Here is a 23,581-nt window from a genome sequence, read left to right as displayed (position 1 = left end):
GGTAGTGTTTTAAATATGCAACAGGTAAACTTTTTTATTAGCTGAATTTCTCATCTGGCCTAATTTGTTTTGCACTTTTCTCTTGTACATGGAGAGTCTTTCATTTGTGTATAATAGAATATCCATTAGATCAAAAACTAAAACTAAGTTTTTAGATTTTACTTTATGAGATTCATCTTGCCAGATGATTTAAATTATAAATTTTGTTGGAAATTATTTAAAAAAATAGAATGGAATTTTATCTCATCTTGTATATTGGTAATTCATCAAATAATTAGCAACTACTTTTATTCTATGATATTTATATTAGAATTGATCAGTTAATTTTTTTTATTCTTAGTGCGAGAAAAGAGGAAGAGCAACCATTTAAACCATGTAAGTAAACAGTTGCAAAGTTAAGATGTTAATAGTTTGAATTAAAAGTATGTCTGTCTCGATTCCTTAAAAATATAATGGGGACCCAGTACTGTCAGCATGGACCTCTTTTTGTGGATTTTCTAAATCTCTTCTATTTTCCTGAGTATCAAATTTATATAGGAAAGTCTTTGGCTGAGTAGTGCCCACTTTTTAAGGGTTTCTGACATTCAAGCTAAATTTTGATAACTTGATTGTGGTATAAAGTTCTGCCTTAAATATTTTGCCTTCATTCTTTAATCTTATTTTAAAAAATGTTTCCACCTGGAGATTATAATCTTTTTTTAATCAAAGTAACAGTGATAACAGCTAAGTCAATCTTTAGCACTATCTGTTGACTTGCTGTCATAGCAGGTAGAAGCTGAGCTTCCTCACTCTACTGTGACCCTGTTTCCCTCCCTCCATTTCATTGATGTATCAGATTTTTAATTAACTCAGTAATCAATATTTATATTATTATGACTATTAAATACTATTCCCTGAGTCATACAGTTTTCTGAGTGTGCCTCTTCCTGTACACCCTTCATTGTTTCTGTTAAATATTTTTGAAATTTGAGTACTTTTCCCCCTTTTCCCAGCCAACAGTAGCTCACACAGCCAAATGCAATAAGTAGCTGTGGCTGGTCTCCCTGCTTTCACATCCTTCATTTTTTTGTGTGTGTGGAATTAATTTCCTGACAGTATTCATTTGCCTGTTTTCTAACAGCTATTTTTCTTCCCAAATGTTGTAACATTTGTCACATGCCTATCAAAAATATTTTCCATCTACTAAAACACATCTGTTCCATTTTTCTCTTGAAGACAACTTCCCTCAGCCTTTTGTCATCCTACTCCAGCGTAGACTGGTTTTCCCCTAGGCTTGCTTTGTGCCTGTTTTCGTACGATATCTCTTTGAAGTCATCTGAGATCTCAAATAACTGCTCTCTTGTGTTGGATCCCCTACGTCCTAGATTCTGTGTTTCCTTCTGTTTTATTATACTCCCTAGTTTTACTGGAGCACATTTTCCTGGGAAAGGGCACATAGACATTTTTAGAGATGTAGCCTGTCTGAAAACCCCTCCTATTTGATAGAGTATAAAATTCTAGATTGAAACTAAATTTCATGGTTCTGAAGACATTTCTCTATTGTGTTCTCATTATAGTGTTGTTCTTGAATCTGTTGCCATTGTGTGATACATAATATGTAACCAGTTTTAGTCATTTTTCCCCCATCTCTTCTCTGGAAGCTTTTTAATACCTTTTCTATCCCTGGGATTCTGAAATTTAATAATTCTGCTTGATGTGGACCTTTTCATTTTACTGGGGCCACTGAAATCTGCGGACCATCTCCTCTAGAGTCTTGTTTATTTATGTTTTCTCTGTTCCTTCTTTTTCTGATTTTCTTATTCAGATGTTGGGCCTCTTAGACCAGTATTTTTGCATTGATCTTTAATTCCCCCCCCCTCCTACTTTCCAGTTTGTCTTTTTGTTCTACTTCCTGGAGATTCTTTGACTTTATGCTCTAACCCTTCTATTGAAATTTTTCTTTTTGAAAGTGTTTTAAGATTTTTTTTTTTTTTTGAGACAGAGTCTCTCTTTGTTGCCTGGGCTAGAGTGAGTGCCGTGGCATCAACCTAGCTCACAGCAACCTCAAACTCCTGAGCTCAAGCGATCCTTCTGCCTCAGCCTCCCGAGTAGATGGGACTACAGGTGCAAGCCACCACACCCAGCTAATATTTTATTTCTATTTTTAGTTGACTGGCTAATTTTTTCTATTTTTAGTAGAGACTGGGTCTCGCTCTTGCTCAGGCTGGTCTCGAACTCCTGACCTCAAGCGATCCTCCCACCTCGGCCTCCCAAAATGCTAGGATTACAGGTGTGAGCCACTGCGCCCGGCCAAGAATTTTTTTTTAAGTTTTCATTTGCTGCTGAGTTTTTACTGCTCCTATGAATTCCTTTTTCCAGTTGTTTTGATCTGTCTTGTTGGAGGCTTTCCTCAAGTGTGTGGTGGTCTCTAGCTTTCTCTGATTGGAAGCACCATGCGTGAGCAGGACCTTTGTTAACTAATGGCTTTCACTGTAAGGATTTGGAGGCCAAGCCGGCTTTTCATTTGGGAGACTTCATTGTATTAGCTGAGGGTCTTTTCTCTGGGATAGTTCGGTTTCTTCAGAGAAAGATTCCCCTATTTTCTACCTGGGGGGTACAAGCATGGCTACTTTCCAGAAGCAGAGTTAGGAAGGAGAAGATGGAGTTCCACTTTTCAGTGTAGTTTTTTCCCATTTCCCAGGTTTCAGCCCTAGTATCTCTGAGCCCAGAAAGCCCTCAGGTTTAATAGCTCCAGGGAATACGCATCTAAATTCCTTATAAGATGGGAGGACAGGTGGATTTGGGGCTCCTGGCCACAGATTTTCAACAGATTTTGTTGGCTTTTGTTTTACCCTTCCTTCTGAAGTGCCATGTGCCTTGTGGGTTCTCAGCTTGCCTTGGGTTCTGTGAGACAAATTGGTTGCCTAGTCCTGTTTGAGTCATTCTCTCTGGCCACCTAAGTTGTGCTTCCATGCTAGTTACCGCTCCTTTGTCTACTTTTCATCCTTTTTTTTTTTTTTTTCTTGACAGAGTCTCACTTTGTTTCCCGGGCTAGAGTGAGTGCCATGGCGTCAGCCTAGCTCACAGCAACCTCGAACTCCTGGGCTTAAGCAATCCTACTACCTCAGCCTCCCGAGTAGTTGGGACTACAGGCATGCGCCACCATGCCCGGCTAATTTTTTTCTATATATATTTTAGCTGTCCAGATAATTTCTTTCTATTTTTAGTAGAGGCGGGGTCTCGGTCTTGCTCAGGCTGGTCTCGAACTCCTGACCTCGAGCCATCCTCCCACCTCGGCCTCCCAGAGTGCTAGGATTACAAGAGTGAGCCACTGCGCCCGGCCTAGTTTTCATCTTTTAATATTTATTAAAAATCCTCTACTGTCAGTCCTGTCCCCTGGTCTTGTTTGTGTATAACGTTTATTTTTTATGTCTTTAATTCTAATGAGATTTCAGACGGAGAGGAAATAAGTTTGTGGTCAGTCCACCATGTTTAACCCAAATTTAGAACCTATATTTAAAAGTGTAAATCTAAGTTTAAATTCAATATGGTGAATAATATTAATCCAGACAAATTTTTAGTTACACCTATAATAGGCATATTACACTTTTCTACTAAACCCTTTTTTTTTTTTTTTGAGACAGAGTCTCACTCTGTTGCACGGGCTAGAGTGCCATGGTGTCAGCCTAGCTCACAGCAACCTCAAACTCCTGGGCTCAAGCGATCCTCCTGCCTCAGCCTCCCGAGTAGCTGAGACTACAGGCATGTGCCACCATGCCCAGCTAATTTTTATTTATATATATATATATATATATATATATATATATTTTTTAGCTGTCCATATAATTTCTTTCTATTTTTAGTAGAGACGGGGTCTCACTCTTCTCAGGCTGGTCTTGAACTCCTGAGCTCAAACAATCCGCCCGCCTTGGCCTCCCAGAGTGCTAGGATTACAGGTGTGAGCCACTGTGCCCGGCCTCTACTAAACCCTTGTTTAAGAATTCTATTCCAACTCTATACCCTGTCAGATTCTAGATATTTTTAAGTTAACTAAGAGTCATTAATTTTTTTTAAAAAAAAATCTAAAACTTGTAAATAAAGGCAGAGAAAACAGTGAACTTCAGTTTTATTTTTTTAATGGGTTAAAATAAGAGACAGTAGACAGAATGGGAGAAGTCAGTGGGTGGGGACAGGATTACATCAGGTACTTGACCTTTGATGGTAAGCTTTGGGTTGTGACTTACTAAACTACTAGCTATGATTACTTCCTAGTCTTTGCTATTCGACTTTGTCTACTAAGTACCCCCTTCTCTGTCCTGTTAAAGACTTTAAGGCAGGAGAGGAAAAGATGTAATCAAAATAAAAAAGAAAAAAAAAAAGACTTTAAAATTCCATATTCTGTCATTTGTGCTGACTGAAGATAAATGATGTTTCTTTGTCTCTATTTTGTGACTACATGAAATAGTATCTATGACACTAAACTATCAGTAGTGTTTTTGCTGTTTGATTTTTTTTTTAGTATTTGCATTTTATGTTGTTATGTTTGTCAGTATAGTTTGCTGAGGTTGTGAAGATGGCAGTGGTAAGCCTTTAGCCATAAAAGACAGTTGTTTAAGTTTTCTAGCATGATGAGGAGAAAGTTACCTGTTGCAGCAATAATGGCTTTGCTTAGAGGCTTAATTCTGTTTTAAGAGACTTGGGGATGCTCTTAATACTGAAAGGTTTCAATAGATGGAAGTGAGTGGTGTGCCTCCTGCTGTATAGCTGGTTAGCAGAGAATCTTTGCATTTACCTTTTTCTGGTCATCTTGAAATTTGGAAGTGGCCTGATGGTTAGGGGGGGAGCAAAGAAAAAAAGCAGAAATGGCCATTTTCCTGGAGTAAATAATTCCTCTGTCTTTAAGCAGGAGTTTAGAGTAAGCCTGGACTGATAGGAGTGTTAAGTGTTTCTTTGGCTGGATCTAGCCAGTAGACCATAAGTTGCTGATTCACTAAATAAGCCCTACTGGCTGTAAGACCACATCTAATTCAAATTTTTTTTTTTTTTTTTTGAGACAGAGTCTCACTCTGTTGCTCAGGCTAGAGTGCTGTGGCGTTAGCCTAGCTCACAGCAACCTCAAACTCCTGGGCTCAAACAATCCTTCTGCCTCAGCTTTTCGAGTAGCTGGGACTATAGGCATGCGCCACCATGCCCGGTTAATTTTTTCTATATATATTTTTAGTTGTCCATATAATTTCTTTCTATTTTTTTAGTAGAGACGGGGTCTTGCTTTTGCTCAGGCTGGTCTCGAACTCCTGAGCTCAAACGATCCACCTGCCTCGGCCTCCCAGAGGGCTAGGATTACAGGCCTGAGCCACCGCGCCCGGCCTAATTCAAATTTTTAAATGTTTTAGTTCTAATACTTTAAAAGACAAACCAATATACATTCATGACAGAAAATTTTAAATAGAGGAAAATGAGAGAAAATATCACCTACAGCTCTACCAGCTAGTCTGTATTTTGGGGCATTTCCTCTCTGTTCTTTTTATTCTCCTATAGAGGTTTTTTGTTGTTGTTGTGGTATAGTATATGCCATATTACCCACTAATAGTAGTGACCTTAAAAGATAACCTTCTACTTTGAATGAAAGTATTTGAATGAGTCAATTTTCACTTTTCATGCTATATTTGTTTTTTGAGATTATAAAAGAATACACATTAACACAAAGTTGGATGTAAAGTGTACACTTCAACTGAATAGCTTAAGAAACACATAAGAGTTTAGATAAAATTAAAATATTTCTTGAACGAGAATTTGGTCCTCCAAATAGTAACACGTTTCAAAAATATAATATCTGGAACTTATTGTTAGTAAGGAATAAGTGATTTTGCAGTAGAAACATCTGAAACAAAATGGTGTTAGATGGTGTGGTTATTTCTGATTACTGGCTACTGGCAAGTTTTAAATGCTGTGTACTTTTAAAAGCAACAATTAAGATGGTCTCCCTGCCCTGTCTTTCATGTATTTGTGGGGGATACTAATGGGAGAATGTGACAACATGTTGCAAACTATCATATTAATAGGAGAAACAAAGGCTCATCTGAATTAGTTTTTTTTTTCTTAAAGCATTAAAATTTTGGTCTTGTGTGGTTTTAAAGAATGCTGCTGTTACTTTCAACTATTCAGTGACTGGGATTTGGCTATTGGCCTTATTTTTAAGGAAGAGAACTGTCTTAACAAGGTTTAGGCTCTTTTAGTATTTGTTTTACTCTGCAAATAAATGGATACTTCTAAAGTGTTTTAAAGACAGTTTACTCTGTAGGGGACTCAAAAAGTTCATTGTCACCTTTCCGATACCATTGCAGATAAACTCTCACTAATTTGTGTCTGTAGTAAGATTTACCTGCCAAATTGTAACTGATTTTAAATAATAATTTGTCAAGCACTTGTTGAACTCCCTAATTTGTCCCAAATTCTGTGCTGAGCAGCAGGAGGTAGGAGGTGTAAGAGTCCCACCTTCCATGGAGAAGCTTACTTTTTTATGAGGGCGACACCCTGCAAGCTAATTGTTATCATGTAACAAGTGGTGAATTAGATGGAGCGATGAGGAGTGTAGAAAAAGGGAAGAGTTTTATGGCGTGGCTGCTGGCAAAGGTATCCCGCAAGGTAGATGGGCTCAAGGTTGCTGGGACAAAGAAAAAGGCATTCCAGGCAGAGAGCAGCAAGAGTGAGACAGGACGGTGCATGATGTTTGCCAAATAATTTATAGAATAAAATTAATGAAGTTTTGAAATGAATGGAAAGTATTCTTTGAGGTTCTCATTTGAGTAATATAATGGCAGTCTTATTTAAACATGAAGTGAAAGTTAAATTCCCAAAGTTGTTTTTGTCATCTGTTCTTTGGCTGTGAGAGAGTCCTAAAGCGATACTCCTTTTACCTTCCACATAAAGAAACAAGCCCAGAGAGACCTACAGCCTCCTCACTTGGTGATCTAGTAGCCCTGGCACACAGAACCTCTGTCTTTAAAACATTTGTTTCATCATACTGTCTCCTGAACTAATATATTTAGTGTTAGTAAATTAATAAATTCAATACTAGGCTTTCATGTACTGCAATAAAATACTCTCATGCCGATGTTATTTAAGGCATTGCATTTTATTATAGTAAATGAATAGAAAATCTCAACTACTTTTTATTGCTTAAGGAGAAAAACCACTGAACTCTTACTTTAAACTTTTAAAATTATTTGTAAAGGGAATTCATAATAGATACTTGCCAGATTTGATTATAGATATCATATCAAGGGCAGTATTTTGTAACCCATTCCTCAGACATCATCTGTGGACATTAGGAGCCTTCAGTGGGTTTCCCATAGAGCCACACACTATACCACACTCAGGCAGTTCATGAAGTGTAAGAAATATCTTAATGCTTTATCGTTTGACATTTTAACCAAGGGAAAAAAACACACCTTTATAGGTTGAACTTACTGTGACATTTTCTTCTATTTCCCTTCCCCTTCAGGTATCTCCAGGGCAGCTTACTAAAAAGTATAGCTCATGCTCAACAATATTTCTAGATGACAGCACAGTCAGCCAGCCTAATCTTAGAACCACAGTAAAATGGTGAGTACAACTAGGCTGCCAAGAGCTGAGTGACAGACTCCCTTATGCTAAAGGCATCCCAGCCATCCTCAGTCATTTCAGCCATTTGATTGTCCTTTTCAGTGATCAATTTTAAGAAATTGGTGTCAACTATATATTGATTTCAAGGACCTAAGTATAACGTTTCAATTTCTACTTTAATCTTAGACTGCATGGTGGAAGGGAAAGCCAGTTAGCAAATAAGCAATCCCAGAAAAAGTATAGCTCTTTATTTGATGCATTTATGTTAAGACAATGGGGAACATAACGAGAAGGAGAGGTGCTTTTTGTTGGGTGCTTCTGGAAAAAATTAGTTCTTTATGAGTTATAGGCCTAAAAAAATGTGTACTACTTTGGAAACTACTCTTGAAAGAAGGATCAGCTTGTCCTCTACTGGCACCATAGTGTATCTGCATTTAAATATTGCTCATTGCACATTAGCACCTCATAGTCCACAGTAGGAGGTGCACTTTCAAAACACCCTAAGATGAACCTTTTAAGTTTATTTAAAAAGCAACAACAACAACAACAACAACAAACCAGCTCCACTGGGTTGTCCAGGTAACATTATTAACATCTCCTTGGTGAGTGTTGATATTCAGAACATAGTTTGAGAAATGCTTCTTTAGTATATTAATGTCCTTATCCCTAATTTTTTCAGTCTAAAAGCATAACTTGCTTGTAAACTTTAGTACTGTTTCTAATGTACTGGCTTTTTTAGCTAATTGTCAGTAACTTCTACTTTTATTTAAAAACTGCAAGTTTACACATAATGTCACTTTCCTATCTCACTTATAACAATAGTTGAGATCAAATTGTGTTTCAGCAAAAACTGGACCCCAATTCTGTCTTTGGCACCTATTAAGTAATCACTAAATGTTTGTATTCAGCCAAGGCCCTAAATTCATGAATTAAAAAACAATTCTACTTTAGCTAGAGTACCTAGCTTCTGAATTCGAAAGATTCTGATGTTTCCACATAATAATACAAAGTAGTTTTAAAGATTAATCTTACTTAAAAAAAGTAGACTACATGCTTCTCGTCCCCCGACTCACCTTAGTCTGATTTTCAGAAGTCTGCTTTTGGAAGAACAGTAAGTTTTAATTTGCTCTCATTAAGTTTTAGAAATGATCATATGTATACTATCGGTGAAATACAGGTTTATTGAGCAAATTAATAGGGCAAATTGGCTTTTAGGAAAGATTTTGAGAAATGTTTATCATGGGGTAATAGTGCATGTTCCCAGTGGGGTGAGTGAGCCATGTTAGAATCACTTATGCAACTTTTTACAAAATATAGGTCTGCAAACACACGCATCTCCCCTCCTCCACCTTCCCTTCATCTCCAAGCATTCACAGCCCTTTAGGAAAATGGAGAAGGATGTGAGGCATAATTACATGGACAAAAGCATCCCAGGTGATTCTGATATTAATCCTAACTCAGTCATTCCCAAACTTTGCTATACATTGAAATCACCTGGTAACTTTAAAAACAGTCCAGATGCCTAAGTCATACCCAATGCCAATTAAACCAGAATGTCTCAAGTTGGAAGTCTGGCAGTGTTTAAAGTTCCTTAGGTGATTCTAATGTGCAGCAGAGTTTGGAAACTACTTGAGTGCAGGAGAATGAACTGCTTCTATTGGTGGGACCTTGGGCAGGTCAGTTTGAAGCCTTGATTCCCTTACCTGTAAAATGGGTTGTTGGGTTAAATATCATGTAAGTTTCGGTGGTCCTTTCCAGCTTATAACTTCAAATTCTTTGATTTTGAAATCAATTTGGAGACAAAACTGTTTGAAGCACTATAGAAGTATCCATCTTTGATGCCAATAATGTTATAGGCTTTTTAAAAAGTGCTAACATACAGACCTTTTAAAATTCAGATTTGCTTTCCCTCAATTATTTTGAGCCTCGTTTTAGACACTGAGGGCAAATGGAAACATATAACTCATCTAAGAGACCCTTGTTTCCTAATGTACAACATCTGGGGATAATTTAGGATTATATTAACAGTGTGTCTGAGGTATATCTGTTCATTAATCTCTCATTTAAACTAATTGGGAAGTAGCTGCTATTAATATACTGTGTAGTATTATGCTGCTTTGTTAGCCCTGCTTATTTCAAGATAACTACACCTGTCATTGATTTTGTGTACACTTATATTTACTAATAAATTTTCTAATTATGCAAAAGTGATTTTAAGTGATTTTATTTGGTATAAAGCACTTTCATTATTTACTTTTAGGAAAATAATGAAAAGGAGGAGGATAGGGGATAGTGAACTAAATGAAATGCAGAGCCTAACAACTTAAAACAAAATTACTGTATGACTGAAATTTAAGCATGTGCACAAATAGATATAACTTGCACAAGATGAAAAGTTCTGTGGGTAAAAGAGCAAATAATATAATAATCAACAAAAACCTGTCTTCTAACAGCATATTGCATAGCATTTTGGTTGTCCTATTTTTGCTAAAAGCCAAAGAATTAAAACAAGGGGAAAGTGCCCACGTGGTACTGCTCAGAACTGGAGGATTTCAGGGCCCCTGGGAAGGCTCCCACCTACCCCCTTTTAAAAATGTCTTCAGACCTAACAAATGATAAAATCAGTTGTTAAAAATATTTTTTTTTTTCTTTCCACAGTGTGACCTTAGCAATATATTACCACATAAAGAACAGGTGAGCTCTTTTAAAACCTATCTTGTTATTTCAGCTAATTACTTTGCATGATATAAAAGTATTAGATCATAACTATAGACATAAGTTGTAGAGTGCTTATTATAGTATTGAAGCAAATCATTTTTGTTTTTTTTGGTACTTAAGACTCTTTTAACTCCTAAATTATTGAGGATCCCAGAGAGTATTTGTTCATGTTGATTATATTGGTATTTACTGTATTATAAATTAAAACTGAGAATTAAAAAAATAAATATTTTTAGGTTTCTCATCCTTGGCACTCTTGATATTTTGAGCAAGATAATTCTTTGTTGTGGGATCTGTCCTGTGCATTGTAGGATGTTTAGCAGCATCGATGGCCTCTAACCACTAGAGGCCAGTAGCAGCACCCACCCCAGGTTGTGACTACAGAAAGTATCTCCTAGAGGACAGACTCACCCCTGACTGAGAACCATACTGTTAACATAAATAATATTTTTTTTTTCACAAAAAAAATAACTTTTTTCTGCAACAAACGTTGAGTAAAAAGTGTGTCATTTATTTAAATTTTTGCAAATCTCTAATGTCTGGCTTAATAGGAGACAGCTGGATTCTCATCTCTGTCTTTGCAATTTGTTTTGAAGAAGCAGTAAGACGACAACCTAGCCCTATGCAAATATCTAGTTGGGAAAAGGTGTATTTTTAAAGCTTTTAGATAATTGTAGATATTCTTTAATACTACACCAAAACTCCACAAGTGCGTTTGTTAGTATCACCACTGATCAATCTTATTAAAAGAAAAAAGTCTGTAAGTATTGAGAAGTAGTCAGGCTCACGGTAGAAGGTATAAGTTTTCCAAAGTCCTACTTTTTAACTTAAAGCTTGAATTTTATCATTGGCAACAAATACTTGTTATTTTCCTCGAAGTGACTGGCTCACTTCGTTCATTTTTGAGAATGATAGTCAGTTGTACTTTCAAATAAAGATGATGGTCCATGAAAAAAAGTGGATTATTTGGTTCACAGTTAAATTAAGTGCTTTTCCTTAACACAACCATACTAAAGAAAATTGCTTTATGTGAACTTGCCACTTGAGAGTTCATCACAGACTGGTCTTTTTTAAAATAAAAAGGCAACTAAAAGTTTAACTCAAACTGCTTAAAGAAACAAGAAATACATAAGAATATAGAGAACTAAAGCGAGGGAAAAACCTGGGAAATCTGAATCTCATATTCACATTCGTTAAAGTTCTAAAGACTTTATTGCTCAACACTACTGCTTTGTAAAATGTTCTTGGTATTCCAATGTGTGGTCAGAGAAGGGCAATTCTGGCTGGTCATTGTAGAAGACTTCAGAGTACAGGACTTGATATGCTGAGTAAAAAGAGGTCAGGAACCCTCTGAAGGCCAGAACCGAGGAGGAGAATTTGAAAAACTTTTGCCTTGTTTGAAGGTTAGGAATCTCCCTCTACTCCCTGTTCCCCCACTCCCAGCAGATATTTTATTAAGATAATTGACAATTCCTGAATTAATTTTTTAAATGCACATTCTTATTTTATAGAGATGCAAATAGATCACTGGATATTTTTGATGAGAGGTCACATCCACTCACAGTAAGTGTTGCTTTTTTTGAGGTTGTATTTTTCTCTCATGGAGTTGTGTTTATTTCATGCTGAAGTCAAAATCATCTTCCTTTAGTCTTCTTTGCCACCTCATGTTACATATAATCATCTTATAAAAGGGGTATTGTAATAAGGATATGCTAAGAACTGATTTGCAGTCTTGTTAATTAGTGAGCTAAGGTGAGTAAATATACTATACAAATAACAGAAAATATGTCTTTTGAAAACGTAATTTTCAATAGCATTGAATAATACAGGGTGTCCCAAAGGTCACCACCATACATAGGGAAAATGGGAAATTTTAGCTAAATGTACCTTCATTTACAAAATATTCATTACAGAATTTTTCCTTTATATGGAGACATTTGGGACACCCTGTATAAATATTTATCAATAATTCTGACATATGCATGATCTCTGTGAAGAAAATTAGAAAACAATTTATTAATTAAAATGGCAAAAAATGTAAACATTCACTTCCTCAGGCACGTAGTAGCTACTTTTGAGTGTTCACTAGACACATGTGTCTAGTGACCATTGTATTGGACAGTGCAGGCTTAGAGCCTTATGGTTACAGGAAACTAAACCTTGTTTTTTCAAAGTTTATTGCAGAGAAGTATGACATAATCAAGAAGACTTTTGAGCATAAAAATAGTTTACATTTTGTTAGAGTCTATTAGGGGTAAGTGAAAAGGAAAATAAAGATTCTCTGAGCATTTGGGCGTACCCAGTGCCAATTTCTTTTCTTTCTTTTTTTTTTTTTTTTTTTTTTTTGAGACAGAGTCTCACTCTGTTGCCTGGGCTAGAGTGCTGTGGTGTCAGCCTACCTCACAGCAACCTCACACTCCTGGACTCAAGCAATTCTTCTGCTTCAGCCTCCCGAGTAGCTGGGACTACAGGCATGCACCACCATGCCCGGCTAATTTTTTCTATATATTTTTAGTTGTCCAGCTAATTTCTTTCTATTTTTAGTAGGGACGGGGGTCTCGCTCTTGCTCAGGCTGGTCTTGAACTGACCTCGAGCGATCCTCCCACCTTGGCCTCCCAGAGTGCTAGGATTACAGGCGTAAGCCACCACGCCCGGCCCCCAGTGCCAATTTCTAATGAATGGTGATGAGTATTGAATCATTATAGTACTTTAAGATCCTAGTGTTTATATTTAAAAGACTAAAAGATGTGTCACCCAAATAAAACTATTTTAAGAGACACATGGGCACAAATGTGAAAACTGCTGTCTTAAGAGTACTTAAAAACTTTTCTTCAGTGGATACTTATGTTGCATCTTTTCTTCTTTCAGCGAGAAAAGGTTCCAGAAGAGTACTTTAAGCATGATCCTGAACACAAATTTATTTACAGATTTGTCCGTACTCTTTTCAGTGCCGCACAGCTAACAGCTGAATGTGCAATAGTAACTTTGGTAAGATAAATCTTATTTATAAAGCATATTTAGAAATCAAATGAATGAAATTATCAGAACTTTAAGAGAAACGTAAGGAAAGTAAATACATGCATTTGAATTTAATAATCCTCATTGCTTAAAATGTTACCATTGCTTTTCTCATCACAAAACAATTGCTATAAAAGGCAGCAGGAGAGATTTCTGGATTCTTCCCCAACACCCACGGCATTGTCCACATGCGGACAGACACACACACGCACGCACGCACGGCATGCTAGGGGGATGAGACAGGGAGCAGTAACAAAACTGTCTGGTCCACAGGCAGAGACTGAGTGCAGTGTAATTCTAAGCCGAGTCCCAGGCTATATTCCCCAGGCTATTCTGATGTGTGTTGTGATTGAGAACTACTGCCCTAAATTCTTTGTTCTTTGGATGATGGGTATTAATCCATCCCTGCTGACCTCTTGTGCTTGCTCAGGAAGTTGCCTAGGAATATGGTACCAGTAGGACTTGGACAAAGGCTTTGCTAGTTAGCCTGCTAAGCTATAGCTGTGTCCTGACCTTTGCGTCATCCATGCAGAATTCCTGTGGTAAGACTTCATCATTTTGAATAATAATCCTATTCAAGTTGATGGGATTGTTTTATTCCTCCCCATAGCTAACCTAGAGTAAAGTCAAATGCATGGCCTGTAGGGAAAGAATACTTAGGTCAGTACCTACTCCTTTAGCATCTGTTGGAGTTAAGGAGAGGAGACTTCTGCTGTGCACTTGAATAGAAACCCCCAGTGGGCACTGGATAAGACACAGGCCTTTTCATGGAGCTGTAAACCATTGGGAATGCTTAGCACATGCTGGAGAGAAGCAAGGGTGGTACTTCCATATGTGGAGAGAGAGGTGATGCAGGAGAGAAAGCTGGATTAGAAGAGCAGAAGGTCATTGTAGACAGGTGAAGCTTGATGTGCCAGTGAGACAGCAGAGTGGCACTGTCTAGTCTTTCGGGTATATGGGACTAGAGCACGAGTCTGGGCTAGAAGTGAGGAATGAAGAGTAAGAATAGCTGTTCACATGCAAAGAAAGTGTGTAGAATGGAAGTGGACAGAATATAGATCTGTAAGGACTACTGGCATTTAAGGGACAAGTTCTCAGAGGAGTGGCTAGGGTGGAAAGAGGAGGAAAACCAAGGCAAGATAAGAGAGGTTGTGGTCACAGTGCTAAGGCTGCCAAGAAGTTGCTAAGTGGGGGTGTGGAGGAGAGGACAGGTTGAACAAAGTCCTTGCCTTTACGAGCTTATGTTCTAGTGAGGAAGACATTAAGCATTTTTTTCAGGTACACAAATATTTCAGGTGGTGGGAAATACCGAGCAGATAAAGCAAGGTAAAGGGATACAGTGATTGGAGGGGCTTACTATTTTAGGTAGAATGATCAGGAAGAACCTCTCTAGAGAGGCAACATTTGAACGGTGACCTGACCGAAGGGAAGGAAGGTAAGGAGGCTCCGGCATTACAGGCAGTGGGACGAGTGCCAAGACCTTGAGACAGGAGCGTGTTTTGTGTGTGTACAAGGAACAAACAGCAAGACAGCTGGTGTGGTCAGACTGAGGAGTGACCACATAGCTCACAGGGCCTTGTGGCTTGCAGGCCACAGGCAGAAGCTAAGTTTTTATTCTGGTTTCATGGGTAACTTTTGGTAGCTCTTGAGCAGGGGAGTGAAGTGCTCTTAATTTAAGAAGTTATGCTGACTGCCTTGGGGAGGGCAGACCATATTTGGGAGTCAGAGTGGAGGCAGAGAAGAGGGTTAGGAAACAGCTACAGTGATAAAACTGAGCAGTGACAAATGGTGGCTCAGGATCAAAAGCGGGCAGACTCCCAGTGAAGGACTTGCTCACAGGTTGGAGCAGGGTAACTCATGCAGGTATTTGGTCCCAGCACCTAGGTGAGTGGCCATGCCATTTCCATTGTTAGGGCAGACTTGGGGAGTGGCATGTCGGGATGAAGCGCTCTGGTTTGCAAGCGTGAAGGCACGGGGGTGGGGGTGGGGGCCTTGCCGAGAGGAGTCTCAGGAGAGTGCCAGCAGCAGTGGGCAAATGGGGTGGGTTAAGGAGAGATGGGAGATGAGAAGCTGGCGCCAGGGCATGATGTGAGCAAACGAGCGGAAGGTCTTCGGAGTTGTGAGGAGTGGCGTGGGAACAGGAGACACATTCATCTTGGGGGAAATCTCTCACAGAGAGGGAGAAAGTCTTCAGAAAGAGGTAATTGTGGGAACAGTGTTCTGCAGAAGTGGGATGGCATCAGCTGACTGAAGAGTTGGCTTTAGTGGGGGAAAAAACTCTTGCACTGACACTGGAGGGCAAGTGGTGTCAGTGGGTGTCAGCACGGGACAAACTTGCCAGCAAAGGTGACAGGAAGTTGGATTGCCAGTGTGATTTCCCTGCTCTCTAATAGCTCCTATGGAGAGTGGAACCCTGTGAGGGACATTAGTCCCTAGGATGCTTGAGAGTGCAGAGTTTGGGGGAACAGGAGCAGAGTCTCACTAAGAACACGTGATGTTCAGTAGCCAGTTGTTTTTGAAAACACAGTTGAGTGTGGAGAACAGTGCCAGATGTGAGCTGTCAGTCTGGTAACCTTCAGCCAGCTAAACCGTTTAAACTCTTTGTATCAAGACAAATGGGAAAAAATTTCATTTTTAAATAGCATATATACATACTCTTCTGCAGAGCACCCTTTGGGGTAACGACACATCACAACTTACCTGTATAATCTTTACTCACCTGGTAACTTTGCCCAATTCTTTGTAGGATAGATGTTGATACATGTACAATAATTCATGAGATTGTTTCACAAACTGTGTGGCAGGTTTAGAGAAGTCCCAGGGATACAGAAACTGGCAGCTTTTATGGCCTTAAAAACAACATAATTGACTAAGTTTCAGGTTATATAAGAGTCGAAAATGAATTTTCATGAAGTGATAATGGAGATGTGAAACACAGGGGCTATGAGAAGGACCATCCTTTTGTACACATGGGCACGTTAAAAAGGCACGAAATACAGGGAATGTTCCACAGCCCCAGAGGCCTGCGTTTGTTGTGCTGCTCTGCACAGCGGCCACTGGGAGGCTCTCTTGACCAGCACTTCCCCCAGCTCGTGCCACAGAAGGGTTAGTTACTGTGAAAAGAAGATAAAAATGTGCTCAGTATTACTTGGATTTTACATATTCAAGCATGACATACCTGTAAAATTAACTCTCTGACTACCAGCTAGGTATGATCCATTGCACCTGGCTGGCACTCAGGTATTTATTGAACAACTTTAATCTACACCAGGCCTATCTATGCTGCCTGTTATGAGTGGGGAGGTGATAACAGTGCCTCTCTTCATGGTGCCCTTTGCTGAGATGTCCAGTCATTCCTGTGACCAAAATTGGGCTGGACATTTGCATGGGCAGAGTAGGCAGCAGAGGTATCTGATCAACAACTGTGATCTGGCCCCTGGCTTTGGTTGACTGAGCAGAGTCTCTGCAAAACATAAGAATAAAAGGCACTTACTTTCTGGTCAAAAACAGAAAAAATCTGTCATTCATAACAGTTCTTATCACAGCACTTAAACTGAACTAAAATCAAAGACCAGTGCTCTACTTTTGCAGGTTTACTTAGAAAGGCTTTTAACTTATGCTGAGATCGACATTTGTCCCACTAACTGGAAAAGAATTGTTTTGGGAGCGATTCTTCTTGCCTCCAAGGTTTGGGACGATCAGGCTGTATGGAATGTGGACTACTGCCAGATCCTCAAGGACATTACAGTTGAGGACATGTGAGTTTGTAAGGTTTTGGTGAACTTTCTAACCATTTTCCAGTACCTCATCTGCTCCCATAAAGTTAACACCTTAAGAAGTATTTATAACTGTTCCATCATGCAGAGAATGGAAATAGGCATAAAACTACATGCTTCTTTCCATCCAGCCTTAGTATAGCAGTTCCTATTTTCCATCATTAATTGGTAGGTCTGGATGTGTTATTGTTGTAATAATGTGCTTGATAAATTGAAAAGTATTTTTCTGATGGTTTTTGGCTCACATATTGCAAGCTTACTCCAGAACAACAAAGTACAGTAAGTATCTTTATGGCTTTTTACAAGCTGTCCCTTTTTAAGGGGCACACCTCTGGCCTTTGAAACGATTGTTTGGCCACTGTTGAGGTCTTAGGGCCTCTGGACTAGTGAGAAGTTTATAGCTTCAGCCTGAGTCACACCTCGTATGTTTGCTTTTGCTGGTCTTTCTTTCCCTTTTAGCTGAAGATCTGTTTGTACAGAAACCATGAGATAAAAAATTAAATGTCCACATATCCCCATGTTCCTGCCCCTCCCTATTAGAAACTTGCCTGTGTTTAGAAGTAGCCTGGTGAGTAGGGAAGCTCCGGGATCCCCCCAGGCCATGTGAACCGCATTGCTGAGGCAGCAGCCAGTGTTCACCACGCTCTGCTCCCGGCTCCTGGGCACTCAGACAAGCACAGCAGCACTTGGGGGCCTTGAGTTACCGAGAGTGCACCTGCTGAGTCACAGGGCTCCGCACAGATAGCACTAACGTGACAGCGAAACACCAACTTCACAAGGACTTTCTTCTGGTCCAGTCTCCCTGATTGCTGTGAAGGGAAGGATGAGCCAGGGAAAGACTCCCCAAGTGCCTGCTTGACAGTGAAAATGTCTTTGTGGGTGGCATTTAGGAAAGTAGGAAGGAGCACCTCTTGATAATGTTGAGCAGCACAGGAAGAGCACAATCATGACAGGCAGTGGCAAGAGTTTGTTTTTGTTACCTCTGCCCATTGCTCCAGATAAGACTGTCATTTAGAGTGACCAAGCTGTGTATTTACAACTGAAGTGAGGATACTTGTGACTAACAAGGGACCAGTGATTACTGGTAGCTGTTGAAGTGGCTTTTGGCGAGAATGACCACTTTGCTAATAGTGTAAACTGAATGGTTGTGGTACTATTGCTGGCACCCACGTTAGCAAGGGTGTAACAGCAAATGAACTTGAAACAAATGGAAGTGCTTTGGGAAGTTGCAGATGCTGAAGTGACTTTGGTTGCTACTGACTTCAGTCTGCAGACTCATCCCCGAAGGAAGCGAAATTTGTAATTATCAACACTTAGCCCTGTCGTTGTGACAGCTGAAACTTTCTTAAAACCTGCAGCTAAGCTTGCTGAGGGCTCTGCTTGTAGTTACAAGATCAGAGAACACGCAGGGAAATACGCAGGTTCCCACAGATGTGAGCTCCAGGAGCAGTGGTGGCAGGGCCAGCTCCACGAAGGCCAGTTCTAAACAGTGCTGTTTGTGTGTGATCGTAGAAGTACCGGGATCTATGCTCTCAATGGGCTGCTTTTGTTTATGATCTGTGGAAATGAAAACACATTACAACAGTGTTTAATATACATTTGTCTCATCTCCCTGCTGTTGACTATTTGCAGTAGTCTCATTGAGTTTAAATTGAAAAATTTAAAAATTGATGTCTATCAGATTTTTCTTAAAACTTTCCAGCATCTACATGTCTTATTAGAATATCTTTCCCTTCAAAAGAATAAGTTGAGCTGAGCAGCTGCTATTCAGAAAATTTGCTGTGTCTGTACAGAGTATGCTATTCAGCCATGTAGCCATTTAAACAACAAAAAACCCAGAAGATGCATATTCTTTAGGCATAATGCTTTTCTTCAGTGATTAAACCTCTGTTAATAGACATGTTAATCCTATGAAGTACTGTATTTCTGCAGTTAAAATGTATTAGTGGAAAAAATATAAAAGGGATCGTGAAATACATTTATTCCTGTAGCAAATTAAGTCCTGATTAGCCGGTTATCAAAACATTATCTGATTTACATTTGTATAGACTTATGGCCATATGAACAGGAAATTAATTTTAGAAGTAGGTTCAGCGGGGTATTAAGTTCAACAAATGAGAAAACCACATCTCTGGTCATATTCTAACTGCTTTCCATACAGGAAAATATCAAGCATTTGTTGACTTAGGCAGTGGATAAAATATTAAAACTTTAAGAAACCAAATATATTATTCAGGTATTTATCATTTTTATCCAATTAACTCTTTACAGGGATTATTGTGAAAGTGGTAAGACAAGACTTAACTCTAGTTTTATTTTAACTTCTACTTACCTAAATATTTGGTGAGGGCAGTGTGTGTTCCTATAGCAGAGGACTGCTCGCCACTGCCCCCCGACCCCCATTCTGTTCTGGCCAGGGGCAGTGGATGCTCAGCATCTCTGGGCTCCATTTCCAACTCTGATGGAACACAGAGTTTTTAAGTCCAGTGCCCTGCCAAAGGTCATATTGTAAAGTGGGCTTAGTCTAGCCAAGACATCTATCTTTGATCTTTCTGCCTTCCAAAGTTTAAAGAGTATCTCCGCCCTGTTATAATAGTTTCCCACCTTGGTAATATTAAGGTGAGCAGAAACTTGCATTATGCCCTTTGACATAACCTCATGTACTGGGGCAGGGGGAAGGGATTCCCTTTTCACATCAAATGTAGCTTATTTATTTGAGATGAATCCTTGTTGCCTCAAGAGTTTCCCCCCCTGAGAGATAATAGCGGTGGCTCTCGATAGATCCATTTGTTGCCGTGGTGATGTGCCCACTCCTTTTGTTGGCGCTTCTCTACTTCAATAAGCCCCTTCCTGTTATCAGCCTGGTGAAAATGTCTGCAAGTTCTTCAGAGCTAATAAACAGCATACATCATTCCTTTCATCTGATCACTATAGTGGGGCCTTGTGAGCGAGCGTGGAGTATGAATCGCACAGCTGCACTAATGGAACTCTGAAGAATGAGCCCCGAGTCAGCAGCACGAGTGCATAAGAGGGCCATAACCTTTCCCCCTCATCCCAGACTCAGAGTGCTGGGATGCAGAAGGGACCACAAATAGCTGTACCTTGTTTGAACATTAGTGTACTAATCCAACTGGGTAGCCCTTGTTTCAAAACAGAATTTAGAGCCATCCTAGTAGCTCAGAATGATATTTTTGAAGATAGCTCAGTTGACTAAAATTGTCCTGTGGTGGTTTTGTTTTGTTCCTCCTCCCCCAGGAATGAAATGGAAAGGCATTTTTTGGAGCTCCTTCAGTTTAATATTAATGTTCCTGCCAGTGTTTATGCCAAATACTACTTTGACCTCCGCTCCTTAGCAGATGACAACAACATGAATTTCCTGTATTCTCCTCTTAGCAAAGAAAGAGCACAGAACCTAGAGGTAAGGCTGGGAAATCACTTAGTGGGGTTTTCTGTCAGCCACTAAAGCCAGCGTCTGTGACTAAATCATATTAAGTAGTGATTAGGAAAATGGAAAGCTTTAAAATTAATTAACACACTGAAGAGCTTCTTAACCCTTTGGCATCCTATTTCCTGTGTCTTTTATGGTTTATACAAGGATCCATATTATTTTAAAAATTATATTATCTCTTCTGTGATCGTAATTTAGAATATTTCTAATCAAATTTAATGGTTTTCCTTTTCAACTTCTATCTTCACATAACCATACATGAACAATTTCTTGAAATTATATTCCTGAATATATCTACATACACAATTCACTGACCACTCTTGACTATCTTTTATTTACTCAGTTTGCAAGTTCATGTCAGTGTCTACTCTGTGTCACCATGTGGTCCCATGAATTTATTAGATAGAGCATTAGTGGCTAAGCCAAGAGACCAGACCTATACTTAGATTGTATAAGGTTTGAGTGTTTCAAGTAGTGGATGTGGGAAGTACATGGGGCAAAGTAATATTTATGGCTTATGACTCTTGGTGAGTATACAGCAATTTCTATTCACAACTAAAATTGACACATTTAAAGTTGGTTCTTTAAAAATATGTTTCTCTACCATAATGTGCAAGTGAAGTAGCACCTTTTGGTACTTCACTCATTAGACCTCTCCTGTACTCCGGCACACACACTTGGCCTCATTGAAATTTGCTTTGAGTACGTAATAACTAGTAAAGATTGGGTAGAATTTGAATAGCTGAATAAACTGATTTAAGGAATAAGTGCACAGGTAACAGATACTGCCTGTCATAACACCTTTGACATTTTGGGAGCCCCACTTTTAAAGTCCCACTTTTCCCTGGCAATCTAATCATAGCCCTTAAAGGATACTACCTTAGTGAATTGGCAGGGAGTGGCACCCCTAGAAGCTGGCAGTGCAAAGCCCAGCCACAGTAGCTGTCACTGTAAACTAAAGGAGTGTGCATGGGTGGCTTGTCATCACTGGTGCTTTTCTAAAGTTTGGAACGGAGCCCTTTTTAAAAATTGTGCCTCTTTTCTATTTGATTGCATTTCCTAGGCCATTTCCCGATTGTGCGAAGATAAATACAAGGACTTGTGTAGAGCTGCCATCAGAAGGTCTTTCAGTGCTGATCATTTCACTGGTATTCGGCGCTCTAATGCCATCCTCTCTTAAAGGGAGAAGTGAGGGGTTAGAACATGAACCCCTTACCTACAGAGACTGGAAAAATACCGCCTCTCCTGCTCAAAAACCAGCAAAGTTAGTATTTTCACCAAAAAGAAAGATCTCAAATTCAAGAGACTCCTGGACAACGAGGATTACACTCCATAGGAAAGAATGGGACCTTGTCAATGTCAAGAACACACTCTTCTGTCCTTTTTAATGTAAACACAAAAACCACTCCAAAGCAAAAGCTCCCAAACCACACAGATTACTTGCTTCTGTGTAGGCCAATAGCTGTGAACTATGTGAGGTTTTTTAAATAGTTTAAATTTTTAGACTTTAAAGACACTAACCATATACTTTCATGTTTTGCCTATTTCATATAACTTTTGTTTTTCATATTTCCCCCCCAAATTGCTGCATATACCTTTAAAATCAATGCAGTATTACCATTAAAACATGGGACTCTTAACAACTCATAAAACCACTGAAGCTGCTAGTCATTGGCAATCATTTTAAACCAAAAAGCTGCTGGATAACATTTGTTGTTCATTTTCTTTGCAAGCACTATTTACTAGCATTTTAGCATGTTTGGGGTCATAAACAAAGTATCAGGTTTTTTTTTTTTAAAGAACTCATGACATATACTGGTATCAGTTATTGATCAGTTATTGATCATCTACTTCTATGGGGTCCACATTGCCATTTCTTGTAAACTATAATGGTGCTTCTCATTTTCTGATAATTTTCCCCATATTTGTTAAATGCGTTAAAAGATATTTTCATAATGCCAACCAACATGGTGGTCCAGCGATAATGGAAAAAATAGTGAAATACAAGGTGTCCTGGAAGCTTCAGGGCAGTGTTGTGCTTTAATATGGTGTGCTTGGGCCCTCTTGGCCCTGCAGCAGAAGTATAAATGCTATAAACCTATACAAAACATCATTTGAAAGTTTAATTACATTTTTTTTCTTTCTTTCTCTTTTTAAGAGACGGTCTCTTGCTATGTTACCTAGGTTGGAGTGCAGTGGCTGTTCACAGGTACAATCATAGTATACTGCAGCCTCAAACTCCTGACCTCAAGCAGTCCTCCTGCCACAGCCTGGCAAGTGGCTGGGACTACAGGTGTGTGCCTGTAGGTGCCTGATTCCTGAATATTAACCTTTTAATTTTTTGTTTCACTATTTTTTAATTTGAGACAGTCCCACTCTGTTGCCCCTGGGTAGAGTACAGTGGCATCATCATAGCTCACTGCAACCTCAAACTCCTGGGCTCAAGCAATCCTCCTGTCTTAGCCTCCCGAGTAGCTGGGACTACAGGCACACACCATGACACCTGGGTAATTTTTTATTTTTAGTAGAGACAGGATCTTGTTCTTGCTCAGGCTGGTCTCAAACTCCTGAGCTCGAGCTATCGTCCCAACTCAGCCTCCCAGAGTGCTAGGATTACAGGCATGAGTCACCGTGCCCGGCCTTTAGTCCCTCTTAAAGATGGCAGACATTGAAACAAAAACTTAAAAGCTTAATATTCAAAATTTGCAAAACTAAGCCAGGTGAGGTAGTTTGTACCTGTAGCCCCAGCTACTTAAAACATTTTTTTGATACTTTGTTTTTGATACTTTGTTTTCAAAACTAACTTTAAAAGAAATAAAAATAAATTTCTATTTCCACAAGTATCAAAGCTTAAAATTATACTAAGACTTTTGGATTACCTTGTATCTCCATTAGAAGCACCCTTCTCTCTTTTTAAAGTAGTTCCTTGTAGGGCTGTGCACTGCCTGTTTTGATCATCTAAATTTCTTTTTCTAGATTTGGTAAAGGAAGATTATGAAGAGAAGTGTTAATTTATATTTAATAAATATAAAGGAA

General features: G+C 39.1%; 1 protein-coding gene across 3 annotated transcripts in view; it reads left to right on the top strand.

Annotated features, from left to right (window-relative positions):
- Window positions 1-23,280, top strand: part of CCNYL1 (cyclin Y like 1) — a 34,380-nt gene extending 11,100 nt beyond the window's left edge. For 2 of the 3 annotated variants that reach the window (XM_069483351.1, XM_069483267.1), the window contains 8 exons: window positions 341-375; window positions 7,484-7,584; window positions 10,243-10,278; window positions 11,814-11,865; window positions 13,172-13,291; window positions 16,913-17,079; window positions 20,353-20,515; window positions 21,609-23,280. In XM_069483351.1, the coding sequence (XP_069339452.1) occupies window positions 341-375; window positions 7,484-7,584; window positions 10,243-10,278; window positions 11,814-11,865; window positions 13,172-13,291; window positions 16,913-17,079; window positions 20,353-20,515; window positions 21,609-21,725 (791 nt within the window). In that variant the 3' untranslated portion in view covers window positions 21,726-23,280. The remainder of the gene's footprint in view (window positions 1-340; window positions 376-7,483; window positions 7,585-10,242; window positions 10,279-11,813; window positions 11,866-13,171; window positions 13,292-16,912; window positions 17,080-20,352; window positions 20,516-21,608) is intronic. The other variant, XM_069483437.1, reaches the window with a different exon arrangement.
- Window positions 23,281-23,581: the final 301 nt, after the last annotated feature.

The sequence above is a fragment of the Eulemur rufifrons genome, chromosome 1, assembly GCF_041146395.1.
Source record: "Eulemur rufifrons isolate Redbay chromosome 1, OSU_ERuf_1, whole genome shotgun sequence".
Lineage (NCBI taxonomy): Eukaryota > Metazoa > Chordata > Mammalia > Primates > Lemuridae > Eulemur > Eulemur rufifrons.
This window is presented reverse-complemented; position numbering and strand designations above follow the sequence as displayed.